Source organism: Harpegnathos saltator, unplaced genomic scaffold (genome assembly GCF_003227715.2).
Source record: "Harpegnathos saltator strain DR-91 unplaced genomic scaffold, Hsal_v8.6 scaffold826, whole genome shotgun sequence".
NCBI lineage: Eukaryota > Metazoa > Arthropoda > Insecta > Hymenoptera > Formicidae > Harpegnathos > Harpegnathos saltator.
Genome location: NW_020230678.1, coordinates 11,137 through 25,431, shown reverse-complemented (window position 1 = coordinate 25,431; position 14,295 = coordinate 11,137). Strand labels below are relative to the sequence as shown.

General features: G+C 36.2%; 1 protein-coding gene across 1 annotated transcript in view; it reads left to right on the top strand.

Moving 5' to 3' along the window:
* The window catches only part of LOC109503680 (odorant receptor 46a-like), a 29,515-nt gene extending 15,447 nt beyond the window's left edge, over positions 1–14,068 (top strand). Inside the window, exons 2-4 of the mRNA XM_025306987.1 lie at positions 12,952–13,287; positions 13,464–13,659; positions 14,036–14,068. Of these exons, the coding sequence (XP_025162772.1) occupies positions 12,952–13,287; positions 13,464–13,659; positions 14,036–14,068 (565 nt within the window). The remainder of the gene's footprint in view (positions 1–12,951; positions 13,288–13,463; positions 13,660–14,035) is intronic.
* Positions 14,069–14,295: the final 227 nt, after the last annotated feature.

Genomic DNA, 14,295 nt, shown 5'->3' with positions numbered 1-14,295 from the left:
GTAGGTTAAACAAAAATAAGGAGCAACGCAGATTCGCCAAGAAAAACAACTTCAACAAAGTAATCGTTCACCAACTGAATCAAACGCAGACAATCACAATGAAATCGAGTACGTAGTTCAATAATAAACAATAACTATTATTGGCGTGCGATAAGAGATATAATAAACATTGACCATTATTAGCGTGCGTTCACGTTCAAAAATCAAGGACGAGTGACGAGTACCAGACGGCAGAAAGACTTAAAATATATCTCGAAAACTCTGTTTGTAAACAGGATGGTACGTTATAATCTATCGAGTATTTTGATGATGGATAGATAATTCAGAAAACATACATTTGAAATTTCTGTACAAATAGCGCGCCTCACACGCATTTGCTACGTTGTTATATATGCGATTTATCTCTCCTCACATGTTTATTTTGTGTAAAGGACTGGTCTCACGATTGTGTTAATAATTTTCTATACGCTAACTTTTATGAAGTTGCATATGGAACATTATATGACAACGTTCATGATTTTGAATTGTTAGTATTATTGTTTTTGTCGAAATCATGAAGGTTGCCATGCAGAGCTTGGTGTACAACTTCATAATTTAACATATAGAAAATCATTAACACAATCGAGCATCGTGAGATTAATATCATATCATTACAATTAATTATAGCATAAGAAAATATGCACAAATAATCACGAAGCATAGTGCAATTGCAGAAAAATATCACAGCATACCTACCTACAATATCTATCTACTCGGGCAGCGCGGCACATACTACTGTCATCAGAAAATAAGGTGAATTTGTATATAAAATGAAAAATCTTTATTTATTCTTCCAATCAAATCAATTCAATTTCATCAAATCAATTTCATCAAATTCAAATCAATCAATCAAATCAATTTCATCGCCTTTAAAGTATTCCCCGTACGACACAATGCACTTATGCCAACGTTTTTTTCAATCTTCGAAACAGTCAGAGAAGTCTTTTTCCGGGATAGCCTTCAATACTTTCTTCGATTCGGCTTTTATCTCCTCAATCGAGTCGAAACGGTGTCCCCAGAGCGGTCTTTTGAGTTTGTTGAACAGCCAGAAGTCGCACGGTGCTAAATCAGGCGAATGCGGTGATTGTGGAACAATATGGGTCGAATTTTTGGCGAAATGTTCTCGAAGAACCAATGCAGTGTGGGACGGTGCATTATCGTGGTGCAAAAACCAAAAATTGTCTGCCCATAATTCTGGCCTCTTGGGGCGAATAGCTTCACGCAAACGACGCATAACACTCAAATAATATTCCTTGTTAACAGTTTGGCCTGGTGGAAGAAATTCATAATGCACAACATCGCGATAATCGAAGAAAACTGTCGACATGACTTTGATTTTTAAGCGACTTTGGCGCGGTTTTTTCGGTCTTGGTTCACCTTTTCACGATATTCGCTCGATTGGTCGGTTGTTTCCGGATCGTATGCATAGATCCAAGTCTCATCTCCCGTAATGATGCGTTTCATGGTGTCCTGGTAGTCAGAAATCATTGTTTCACAAATGTCAACGCGACGCTTTTTTTCCAAAAAATTGAGTGTTTTTGGAACCAATCGAAATTTGACGCATTTGAGGCACAAAACATCTTTTAAAATGGTTTGGGTTGATCCAAATGAAATGCCCGTAGCATCAGCAAGGTCTCTAATTGTCAATCGACGATTTTCGAACAGCAAATCTTTGATCTCCTTGACGTGGCTTTCATCGGTAGATGTTGATGGTCGTCTGGGACGCTGTTCGTCTTGAACTCGTTCTCGGCCTTCTTTGAAGTCTTTGTACCACTTGTGAACATTTTCTTGCGATATAGCCTTATCACCAAAGGCCTTCTGCAACATCCTCAACGTCTCCGCGGCAGAATATTCATTCCGCAAACAAAATTTAATGCAAGTTCTTTGCTAAACAAAATCAGACATAGTAAAAATCGAGAAACTCACTTTTGTATGTTTACAAAAACACGTATAGCTCTGCAGCAATTGAATATATTGACATGAAACTCTGCATAGATGTCAAAGACAGTGCTACCAACCCACCAAAATATAATTTCATTATTTTATAGTAACCGCGAAGTTTAAATGAAAAATTCACCTTATTTTTTTATCACAGTAATATACCGTGAAGTTTTCTCATTGCGTTTTGTCCAAAATATTAAATACCATTTTCTAATATTATATATGGATGGATTTAATGCTTTACAATTTTTGCCCTTACAAAAACTTAAAAATTTTGCCAGAATAACGAGAGGGAAGGGGGAGTAGTTCAACATTTGAAATTTTAAAAAACTGAACACATGGTTAAAAAGAGCATAAAATATTGCAAAACTATTGTCTGAAACTTTTTTTCATATGACTTATAATTTATAAAATATTTGATAAAAACGATAACGACTATTTTTTTCAAGGGGTAGTTTCACTCCCTAAACATGCTCCGAAGCCGATATAAAAAAATGTATCCCTTAGTTTTTGATGCTCTCCAACAGATGCTCTACAACAGAACTCGGCAAAATGTGCACGCGACGGCCAATTTTCGACTATCTCCGCCCACCGCTATTCCCTTTACCTCGCCGCTCCGCGTGCTGCCTACAAGCCGCTCGAGTCTCAGGAGCGTGTTTCCAATAGTTTCCACGTTACCCATAAAGTACTACTGTTGACGCGTTTTTTTTTAAGTGGTATCCCCAGTAAGCCTAATCCACTGATGACTGTAACAACCCATAACTAATTGAACTGAAGCAAAATAAAATATGTTAAATGAAGAATATTCAATTCGATTTTCGTCTTTTATTGGTAAGAGTGGAAACGTCAATTTGGATATTGCATGTAGCGAGCCGTATAAGACGTGGTAAGGATTCGTCGCTTAAAGAAGAACACTTCTCATTTTTTATAAATCATTTTTTCATTTTTGAAAAATGAAGAGGCCTACTGGAGATACCACTTAAAAAAACGCATCAACAATAATACCTCATGGGTGACATGAAAACTATTGGAAACACGCTCCTGAGGCTCGAGCGGCTTGTAGGCAGCGCGCGGAGCGGCGAGGTAAAGGGAATAGCGGTGGGCGGAAATAGTCGAAAATCGGTCGTCGCGTGCACATTTTGCCGAGCTTTGCTCTACAATATATCCGAAGCTCATTCAAATCGGTGAGGGACAGTTGTGACACTCTCCTTGTAAATGCTATTAATTCCAGACGGACGGTAATGGGTAAACCTCCAATGTGGCACAGAGTTTCGCTGTAGCTAAGCTCATCGCGAGACGATCTCTCGGGCGAGCGTGATTCGATGGACCTTGTAGACCTTCCCGGTACGGTCGGAATGGTCGGAATGGAAGATCTACTCAAGTAGATAGACAACGGGTTCTAACCCAAATTGCAAATTAATTATGCAAAATACGTTTTTATTAATTAAATATTTTAATTAATACCCTCCCCTCTTTGTTCATACCCCCTCTTTATTGATACCCCCTCTTTATCAATACCTTCCTTCTTTATTGATACCCCCTCTTTATTGATACCCTCCCTCCTTCCCAGAATTTTTTATTCTATTAGCAAGATGGCGGCCGTGACGTCACGAAAGAAAAAGCGTACTGGGTGTTGCTGCTAGACTCGAACCTGGGCCCCGCGGTTGCTATCGAACGTTCGAACTTCCTAGACCACTGTCGCCTGTTGCTAGTAGACGTCTAAGTAAAGGTCCTTATAGTGAGTATGATGACCTCACAAGAGAAAAACGTGCCGGATGCGTTGCTAGACTCGAACCTGGGTCCTGCGGCTACTATCGAACGCTCCAACCTCCTAGACCAGTGCCCGGAATTACTTGCACGATCGGGCCGATTTCTGAGAGCTACACCTCCTTACTTCCCCTTACCGCTCCAGCCCGCACGGCGGACCTAGAAACTGACAGTCGCGAGGCTCTGTCTCAGGCACGTCACATGAGACAGTCACATGAGACGCTTCACAGTTTAACATAGCTGAAACAAATTTATTTATTAAAACAACTCCATAGGCATTTTTTATAGTTTACTAATATAATATAGTCTTAATATTAATATAAATATATATTAATAGAAATATTAATATAAGTAATATTCTTAATATAACTATAATATACAGTATTAATGTATTAATATTATTATAAGTACAAAGTATAGGTTTTCTATATTATAAAAAAACAATAGGTTTCCACGTCACCCATGAGGTACTATTGCCAACGCGTTTTTTTTTAAGTCGTATCCCCTGTAGGCCTATTCCACTGAAGAAGAAAAATAATTTTGATCGAGAAAGAGAAATTGAAAAGAAGACGAATGTATCAAACCGATTTCCTAATCCTTTTGTGCGACTGAATAAGCGACGAGATATCTACATTAATATTAGAGGTGCTTGTTTGCATCAATGAGGATAAGGATGCATCATTTAAAGAAGAACGTTTATCTGTTTTTATATATTTCATCTTAGAAAAGGAGCACGCACATAAATATGTAGAACCAAACATAGAAGAAATACGAAGTGCAAAATTTATGAGATTGGGATAAGAACATGGCTTTAAAATTTTAAAAAATTCTATTCCACTTTCCGGTCGCGCTTTCAGAGAAATATCTGTTTGTAAACGGCACAGTTCTTCCTGAAATTCTAACTTCTGATCTTCAATATGAACAGTGCGAGGATTTTCAAAAAGAATTAAATCATCCCGAAGTATTGTAATATCCGCAAAACGCGTTTCAAATTCATTTATTAAGGAGTTAAGAAAATCAGAGTATGTTGTTTGAAGTTAATTGAAATGTCATATTCCTTTGCAAGAATTTGACAGCTAGGAAGAAAGTGGAAAACTTCTTGTACTAAATGATTTTTTAATATTATTAATTTTCTCTGAAAGGAGTCTATAGTACTAACTAATTGAGAAATATTTTGATTAGCCTCTTGCAGCTTCAAATTTAACGAATTTAGATGATTTGTTAAATCTGTTATGATTGCGAGTTCGGAAAGTGACTCTACGTCGGAGAGAAAAGCTTTGAATTCTTCGCATTTCGAAGTAGATTGTTCTTGCAGGAAAAGAAAGATTTCTTTTCTTATCGCAAAGAACTTCTCTAAACATTTACCAGCACTAAGCCAACGGACTTCACAATATAGTGGCACGTCCGTATAGGCAGCGTTATGATCTGCGAGAAATTGCTGAAATTTTCGGTGACACAGGAATTTGTGACCACCTTTAATGAAATTAATGATTTTTGTTATCATTTGCATTCCGTTGCATATTTTGACAGCTTTTCCGCATAATGCTTCTCGGTGAATAATGCAATGGATCATAGGAATTGTTAAATTTCGTTGTTTTAATTAATTGACCGAATAATCCTATTTTTGTGCCAGTCATTGCTTTTGCACCATCAGTAACAATAGCTGAACATTTGGAGAAGTCGATATGAAATTTATGAAGAGTTGCTTCGACAGCGGTAAAAATATCGGCACCTGTCGTTGTGCCATGCAAAGGGACGAAATCTAAGAGCTCCTCGACACATGAAAAATCTGCTTGTATAATTCGAGCAAAAATACTTAATTGACTCATGTGTCGATTATCGATGCTTTCATCGAGACATAGAGAATAATAAGAACAGGTTGCCAAGAGAGATTGTAGTTTGTCTTTTATGCAACTCGCGATATTCGCGATTCTCGACGCAACAGTTTTTCCGCTGAGAGAAATATTACAAACATCTTTAATATCTAAGGAACCTCCAAATGCATTGACTGCTTCAATAATACAATTTTTTACAAAGTTGCCATCGGAGAATGGTCTTGAATGTTTCGCTATCATATGAGAAATTTTATACGAAGCCACAAGAGTTTTTTCAGATAAGGAACCGTCGTTTACGTTTACATAATAATTTCGTGACTGTCTCATGTGACGTGCCTGAGACAGCGCCTCGCGACTGTCAGTTTCTAGGTCCGCCGTGCGGGCTGGAGCGGTAAGGGGAAGTAAGGAGGCGTAGCTCTCAGAAATCGGCCCGATCGTGCAAGTAATTCCGGGCACTGTCCTAGACCACCGTCACCTATTGCTAGTAGACGTCACGTTTACGGGTAAGAGATGGCGGCTATGACGTCACGCACATGTCCGGAGAAAAACGTGCCGGGATGTAGGTAGGCTCGAACCTAGGCCCCGCGATTACTATCGAACCTGGATCCCGCAATTACTATCGAACATCTATCGAACGTCTATCGAACGTCTATCGAACGTCTCTCGAACGTCTCTCGAATGTCTCTCGAACGTCTATCGAACGTCTAATAATCATCATACCGCAAATAAAGAACTGTATTTTTATCAAACACAATTATCATATAAAATCCTAAGCAGTGAAAGGGGATAAGCGTGTTGGAAGAAACATCTGTACATTTGAAATAATGTTGCATCTTGTTGCATCTTGTTGCATCACATTGAAAATTTTACATCAAACGAATGCTTTGCCAATACCTCACCATTCAGTATTTATACACAACACTATATGTAGATTTTGAAACCAATTTCTCAGACTCATGCAGAAAAAACCTTTATTATCATACATATGCTTGTCCACCCATACCCAGATAGCCAAACCTGCGCGAGCAGATTTCGAACAAAACCTGCTATCATAGTTTGATGGCAAATAGGCAACAAATTTAACGCAGAATTTGTTATATCAAATTATGCCGCCAATCTGCGGTCAAATATGCACCAGATCCTTTTGTAAGATATTTGACGGCAGATTTGTAGCAAAAACCGCGCAAGACTTGCAGTAATTTGACGGCAGAAACTGAGCAAACTCTACGCACAGACTCTACGTATAGTTTGGCAGCAGGACCTGCGCGGTTTCTGCCGACAATCTGCTCGCACGGCCTGTCATACAGGTCCTGTCGACAAAACATGAGCTTAATGAGGACACAGATGGCTATGGTTTTGATCTGGAGATCTGATCAAAATTGGCGTCAATCTGCGCGCATTCTGTTAGCATTTTGCTTACTGGGATATTGGTTTCGCCATATTGAATTTCATAATTCTGAGTGTAAATTCGTAATCAGCAATTCGAAAAACTCCTAGGTACGGATTTTGACCAAAATTGATAAAATTTTCAAATCTCCCTCCGTTATCCTGGCCGCTATATTGAAAATTCGTTGCAAAAATTCTACCTCTTATGACTAATTGTCATTTCTTAGTATGATACAATGAATATGAAATTTGAGACGGATATATTAGAGAAATATTTGTTATTCATCAAAAGTTCAATAAATATTGAAATATTCACATTCAGGCCGCCATTTTGAATTCGCCATCTTGAATTTTGATTCGCTAACTCATTCATCTAAAAGCTTGAACATTTTTGAAGTGATACTTTCTTTTTGCAGCAATATCTGAATGTCTTTCCCATGCAAAAATTGTTAATATTCAAAAAAATCATGAAAATTTCCAACTTTTTTACAAAAACTACACCATAACTTTTTTGAATCTGAATTTCAGTCAAAACTAATAACGGGATTCGGTTCAAGGAAATGTACTCTAAAAATCACTTTCATATATACGAGAACGATGCATGGTAAAAAAATACTTTCGTACGAAACAAATGGTGTATATTAATCTGTTTAATGTTATCACGTTGCTTCTAGCCTTGTTTAATATAGAAGACAAGCAAGATACGCCGGTGAATATTTATGAAAAATTGAAAGATAATTTATTGAATATTATACAGCACGATATGTAGAAGACACCGTATTTATTGTGGAGCAAGAGACGTACCTGGACATTGACAAATATTAAAAATTATAATGTTTCTATATACGTATGTGTATAATATGTCAATATAAACTCACATGCATACTTTTCTCATCTGTTATATTAAATATATTTAAAAGTAATGTGATGTGGAATATACAGGGTGAGTCAATTAAAGTGTTACAGACTTATATCTTGGAAATGAATAATTTTAGAGAAAAATATTTCAGACAAAAGTTATATGGTGTCAAATGGGACATAAGAAGGTATCATTGATTAGACCTTGATTAGCCATTTGAAGGTTACGTGAAGGTCACCAACAATTTTTCAAATGGAACGCCCTACTTTTTTGGCATATTCTTATAACGTATTTCAAGAGCTTTCCAAAACACTACTACAAAGTATTTTTTTGTTAAGTACATCCCGAGTTATGAAGCTTCAAAGTTGCAGTACCGCCGGCATTTGCATTATCCAAAGTGTACCGCGTGGAGGTTGCATGGTCGGATTTACACATCTTTGTATGTGTGTATGTGTGTGTGTGTGTGCGTGCGAACACGCGCGCACACATACGCACACATACACACACAAATACACGTACACACACACACGCACACACACACACACACACACACACACACACATACACGCACACAAGAGGTGTAAATCCTATCGTGCAACCTCCACGCGGTACACCTTGGGTAATGCTAATGCCGACGATACTGTAAATTTGAAGCTTCATAACTCGGGATATACTTAACAAAAAAATACTCTGTTGTAGTGTTTTGGAAAGCTCTTGAAATACGTTATAAGAATATGCCAAAAAAAGTAGGGCGTTCTATTTGAAAAATTGTTGGTGACCTTTACGTAACCTTCAAATGGCTAATCAAGGCATAATCAATGATACCTTCTTATGTTCCATTTGACACCATACAACTTTTGTCTGAAACATTTTTCTCTAAAATTATTCATTTCCAAGATATAAATCTGTAACACTTTAATTGACTCACCCTGTATATATGTTACGAACAGAAAAAAATGTTCGGCGGCCCGCGTTTATGTGTTAATAGTTCCTGAATTATTTTATATTGTTATATTAATTAAAATGCGTTCAAAAGATGTAAACAGATGTTTGCCATTTGCGTGACGATGTAGCGATTAAGCGCTTATACATGTTACCAAGCACCCTGCATATGGTGTCACTTCCGCTTATAAAATTGCAATGCCCGTATAATTTAAATATAAAACAGTATATTTGGATGGATTCAGAATGAAAAATATTAACTTTTCCTTCTATATAGTGAATTTAATTAATTAATTAATTAATTACCTGATATGGTCATTTTGTTAATTATTAAAAACACTTTTTTATTTTAGCCAAGCCTATTTTATTTTTCATAAAAACTATACAATTTTTGTTTAAAAAGTTTTTTTTATCTGCAATAGTTATCGAGATAGTATAAAGGGGATGAAATTTTGAGAGGTAGCTTCATCCCTTAAACCTGCGCTATTGCCAAAAAAAAACACGGGTCTTTTATTTTTAGCTATTCTATAAATATGCTAAAGGAGGAGGGTCCCTAAAGCCTGTTTTCGGCACCCTTTAAAATTGGACCAAAATGGCTGGAATCACTTCCTTATACCCTTGGAAGTAATATTTAGTCAATTCCAGCCTAAATGGAAGTATTTAGAATGTATACTTCAAGTATACATGGTACATTAGCGCGCCAGTATCAAGCATTTCTTTGGAAAACTAAGCGTTTCTGAGAAAAATGTTTCAGATAAAAGTTGTATGGTTTCAAGGGGGACATAAGATGGTGTCATTGGTTTGACCTTGGATAATCATTTGAAGGTCACGTGAATGTCGATTTCAATATTTTATATAGAACCCCCTATTTTTATATATCATGTAGCTTATCTCGAGAGCTTTCCAAAACACTATCGTAGATCACGTAGAAACACTAATTACAAATATTTCTGAAAGAAATGACATGCGTATTTTCTGCCGCAAGGCTAAATACGAAGTTTTGAAAAGAACTGTTTTAAGAACTGTATGCATCTTTTTGAGCAACTACGATCCCTTAAGCTTTTAATTCAATAGACCAAGTTCTGCTTATGTCCATGGCCTTATATCGGACCCGATCTCACATTTTAATGTCAGAGATACACAAAATGCGTGTTTGCGCGTACCCAGGGACCTGGTTACGATAAAAATAAAACTAGTTCTTGTCAGAGCTGCTTCTCGAGATTTTCTTATTACGCAAAAAGACATCTTGTTATTTTTGAGTTTTTCTTCTTTATTTTTTCTTCTTCTTTAGTTTTTAATCTTGCATAATTATTCAGATTTATTCTACAGTGAATTGCAATTTATAATTAGACGTTTTCAATATGGCAGAAAATATTAATGTTCCTGCAAACGAAACAATAACTATTCCTTTTAGTAGACCATCTATGACACATAAATGCATTATCTGTAAAGCTAAGTCGCCGTTTGTTGTTGTACCTTCCCTGGCTAAACTTCGGGTTTTTGTTAAGCGTGGATTGATAATTGATAAAAAGTGACAGGCAAGGGGACTCACGTAAATCCAACACCCCACTCTACATGGCTTCTTAAAGGAAAATTACGTTTACGATTTTACTGTTCACGTGTGGAGAATCAACAAGAATAAATAATATGATTTCAATCTCGGATCTCCTTAAGTAACGTTTCTACAAATCTATCTGTAAGAAGCCTCATAACTCGCAAAGTACTTAATGAAAAATGACTTAGTTATAAGTGTTTTGGAAAGCTCTCGAGATAAGCTACAAGATATGTAAAAATAGGAGGTTCTATATAAAATATTGAAATCGATATTCACGTGATCTTCAAATGACTATTCAAGGTCAAACCAATGACACTATCTTATGTCCCCCTTGAAACCATATAACTTTTATTTGAAACATTTTTCTCAGAAACGCTTAGTTTTCCAAAAAAATGCTTGATACTGGCGCGCTGATGCACCATATATACTTGAAGTATACATTCTAAATACTTCCGTTTAGGCTGGAATTGACTAAATATTACTTCCAAGGTATAAGGAAGTGATTCCAGCCATTTTGGTCCAATTTTGAAGGGTGCCGAAAACAGGCCTTAGGGACCCTCTTCCTTTTGTCGAAATCGGAGACACACATTTCGCGGACATCTTCCTTGTTAGTATCTTTTATATTTTTCGAAATTTTTGCCCGGCTTATTTAAAACGGGACATCTTGTATATCATTACTAAAAAGAAAATATAGAATATTCCGTAATGAATATATATAATCATTCTAATTTGTAATAAATTCAAATTAATTATCATGAAGTTAAATTAACATTTTCATATAACATTAACATTCTCCATAATAAGATATGAAAAGAATAACATTATCTCGTATACTTCTTATGTTTGCAAGCTTGCATTATGCTCATTCTCTAAGATACGTAGGCAGTTTGAAAAGTTCTCGGGCTAACAATGAAAGAAAATTTTTTTGCCGCGAAATATTTTATTTTTCAATATAATCTCCTAAAACTTCAATACATTTATTCCAACATTTTTCTAATAATTCAATAACATTATTAAAGTGTGATTCCGGAAGGTCTGCAAAATATCCATCCACGGCTGCAATAGCTTCGTCATTTGATGTAAAATGCTTTCTAGCCAGGAATTTTTTCAGGTTTGGAAACAGATAATAGTCAGAGGGAGCCAAATCTGGTGAATACGCTGGATGTTCAAGCAATTCATATTTTAATTCGTTGAATTTTGCCATTGTCAAAACACTTGTGTGAACACGTGCATTGTTTTGATGGAAAACGATTCTTTTCTTCTTTAAAGCAGGTCTTTTCTCACGAATTTTTGCATCCAATAGATCCAAAAGGTTACAATAATATTCAGAAGTTAATCGTTTTATCTTTCTGAAGATGATCGATCAACAAAACACCTTTGTAATTCCAAAACTGTTGCCATAAACTTTCTTGCTGATGAAACCGTCTTTGCCTTCTTTGGTGCATGTCCACAGGCTTCAATCCATTGTTTCAACTGTTCTTTTCGCTCTGGTGTATAGTGGTGGATCCAAGTTTCATCAACAGTTATAAAACGACGCTTGAAATCCATTTTAGTTTGCTTAAAACGATCCAAACACGCTTGAGAAATACGCATTCGAATGCGTTTTTTATCAATTGTTAGCAAATGCGGCACTCATCTTGCACAAAGCTTTTTCATATGTAATTCTTCATGCAAAATATTTCCAATTCGTTCTTTTGAGATACCTATGGCCTCAGCTATTTCACGCATTTTCACTCGCCGATCATCTAACACCATATCATGGACTTGTTGAATGTTTTGTGGTGTTGTAGCAGTTTTTGAACAACCTTCGCGTGGATCATCTTCGAGGCTTGTACGACCAGATTTAAAAAAAGCAGCCCATTTTTTCACAGCGGAAAGTGAAGACGATGCATCCTTATACACTTTTAACAATTTCGGATGAATTTCTGTTGGTGTTAAACCATCCAAAACAAAGAATTTAATCACTGCACGATATTCAATTTTTCCATTTTAAAAAAGGCAATGACATGTCAATATTAAACTGGTGCTATTACTCAAATGACTTGACAGATCGGAATAAAATTTTACATGGGTTTATATCAGGGATGCCACTTTTCAATACAATTATAGTTTGACAGTTTCTAATGCCATATATGTGTCAGGCCGCGAATTTTTCAAACTGCCCTTATATATGCCCAGATAGCACACGGACGTCCACTGGACATCCGTTATATGTCCATTTTCTTTCCATTTACAAAAGACGTGTCCATTGGATATACGTTTGTCACAACTTCGGACATGAACGACCGATGGATGTACATCGGACGTCCTACAAGTCCGATGTCCAAATAAGGATATCCTTGTTACGTCCAATTTATGTCCACGGACCTAAATCGGATATACGGACATAAATTGGACGTGAAACGTACATCCATTGGATATCCGGTGCTGTCTGGATGCCAACGTTAGTCGATATGACATTTGTGTATGCCTTAAATATTGTTTATGTGGATTTTTACATCGATCACAATTGTTAATAACACAAATTTTAATTAGTTACACAAATGTTGGTTTACATTTGCCATTTCTAAAATCGATTATTAGAAATAATACAGATATATAACAATGTTTTCTGAGCTATATTCCAGAAATAACACATTACGCTATGCGATTCTCATTGAGACGACGTGCACATTTATTGCTCTGACGTCCTTGCTCACCGACTTCAGGCAAAGAAAATTAACGTACAGAGAATGGGTGCCGTATGATTTTTCGTCCTATGCAATATTTTGCTTTACATATGCTCAGCAAATGATAAGCACATATCATTGCGCAACCGTGAACGTTGCTTGCGATGCGCTTCTATGCGGATTCCTAATGCACTTGTGTTGCCAACTCGAGATCTTAGAATATCGTCTAAATAGAATTTCAGACAATTATGTTACCATTGGCTACTGCATATGTCATCACAACAGAATTTACGAGTTAGTTGCAGCAACAGAATATCAAGTTATTGAAGTAGACTGAAGTTTCTAAATGTTTTTCAAGTTGTAATTTTTCGTTGTAATAGATATTTTATTTAACTTGTAATAAAAAAGTATCATAGATGAAAATAAAATAATAAAAAGTATCACAGATAAAAATGACAATTTAATTGCAGGTTTATACGTTTGGTTAACATGAGATTTAATCAAATAATTGGATTTCAGTTCATAGCAAGTACAATGGTCATTTGTTCTAATTTATATCAACTGACTAATCCATCATCGAATACAGATCATGTTTTGTTAATTATGTACACGTGTTGTATGCTGACGCAAATATTTATTTATTGCTGGTTTGGGAACCAAGTCAAAGTAAAGGTATGTGTGGCCGAATAAGTCCCATAATATACAGGGTGTTATAAAAGTCCCGGAAGAGCAGAATAACTCGAAAAATATGAGTCCTAGAAAAAATGCGAAGCACTGGATTTTTATAATTTTTTCCTGGCTATCTGACGGTAACCTTGGATTTGACCTCGACAATGACCTTGAAGGTCATTCAATTTTTTTAATGGGATCCCATACTTTTGACCCTAGAAATGAAAAGAGCGGAAAATTTTACGTTTGAACATGACCTTAAACATTTCCAAATTTGACCTCTGAGGACTACATAAAGGTCTAAGCTTGTTTTAAGCTGAAAACGCGAATATCTTCGAAAATGCGCCTGCTAAGGAGCAATGTTACGCATAAGAATAAGAATGTAGAGGTCAACGAGGGACATTGAGCCGTGACCTTACCCTTATTCTCCAGGTCATGAGTTATTTCAAGATTATTATTAAGGTCAAGATTATTATTGAGGTCAAACCGGACTTTTTAGGACTGAAAATCCATACTTTTGACTTAAAAGTGTTAAGATTGAAAAATTTTACGTTCGGATATGACGTTTTCAACCTTGACCTTGTTCTTAAGGTTATGTGTCAGTCATATCAAGGTCAATTAATTTTTTAGGCT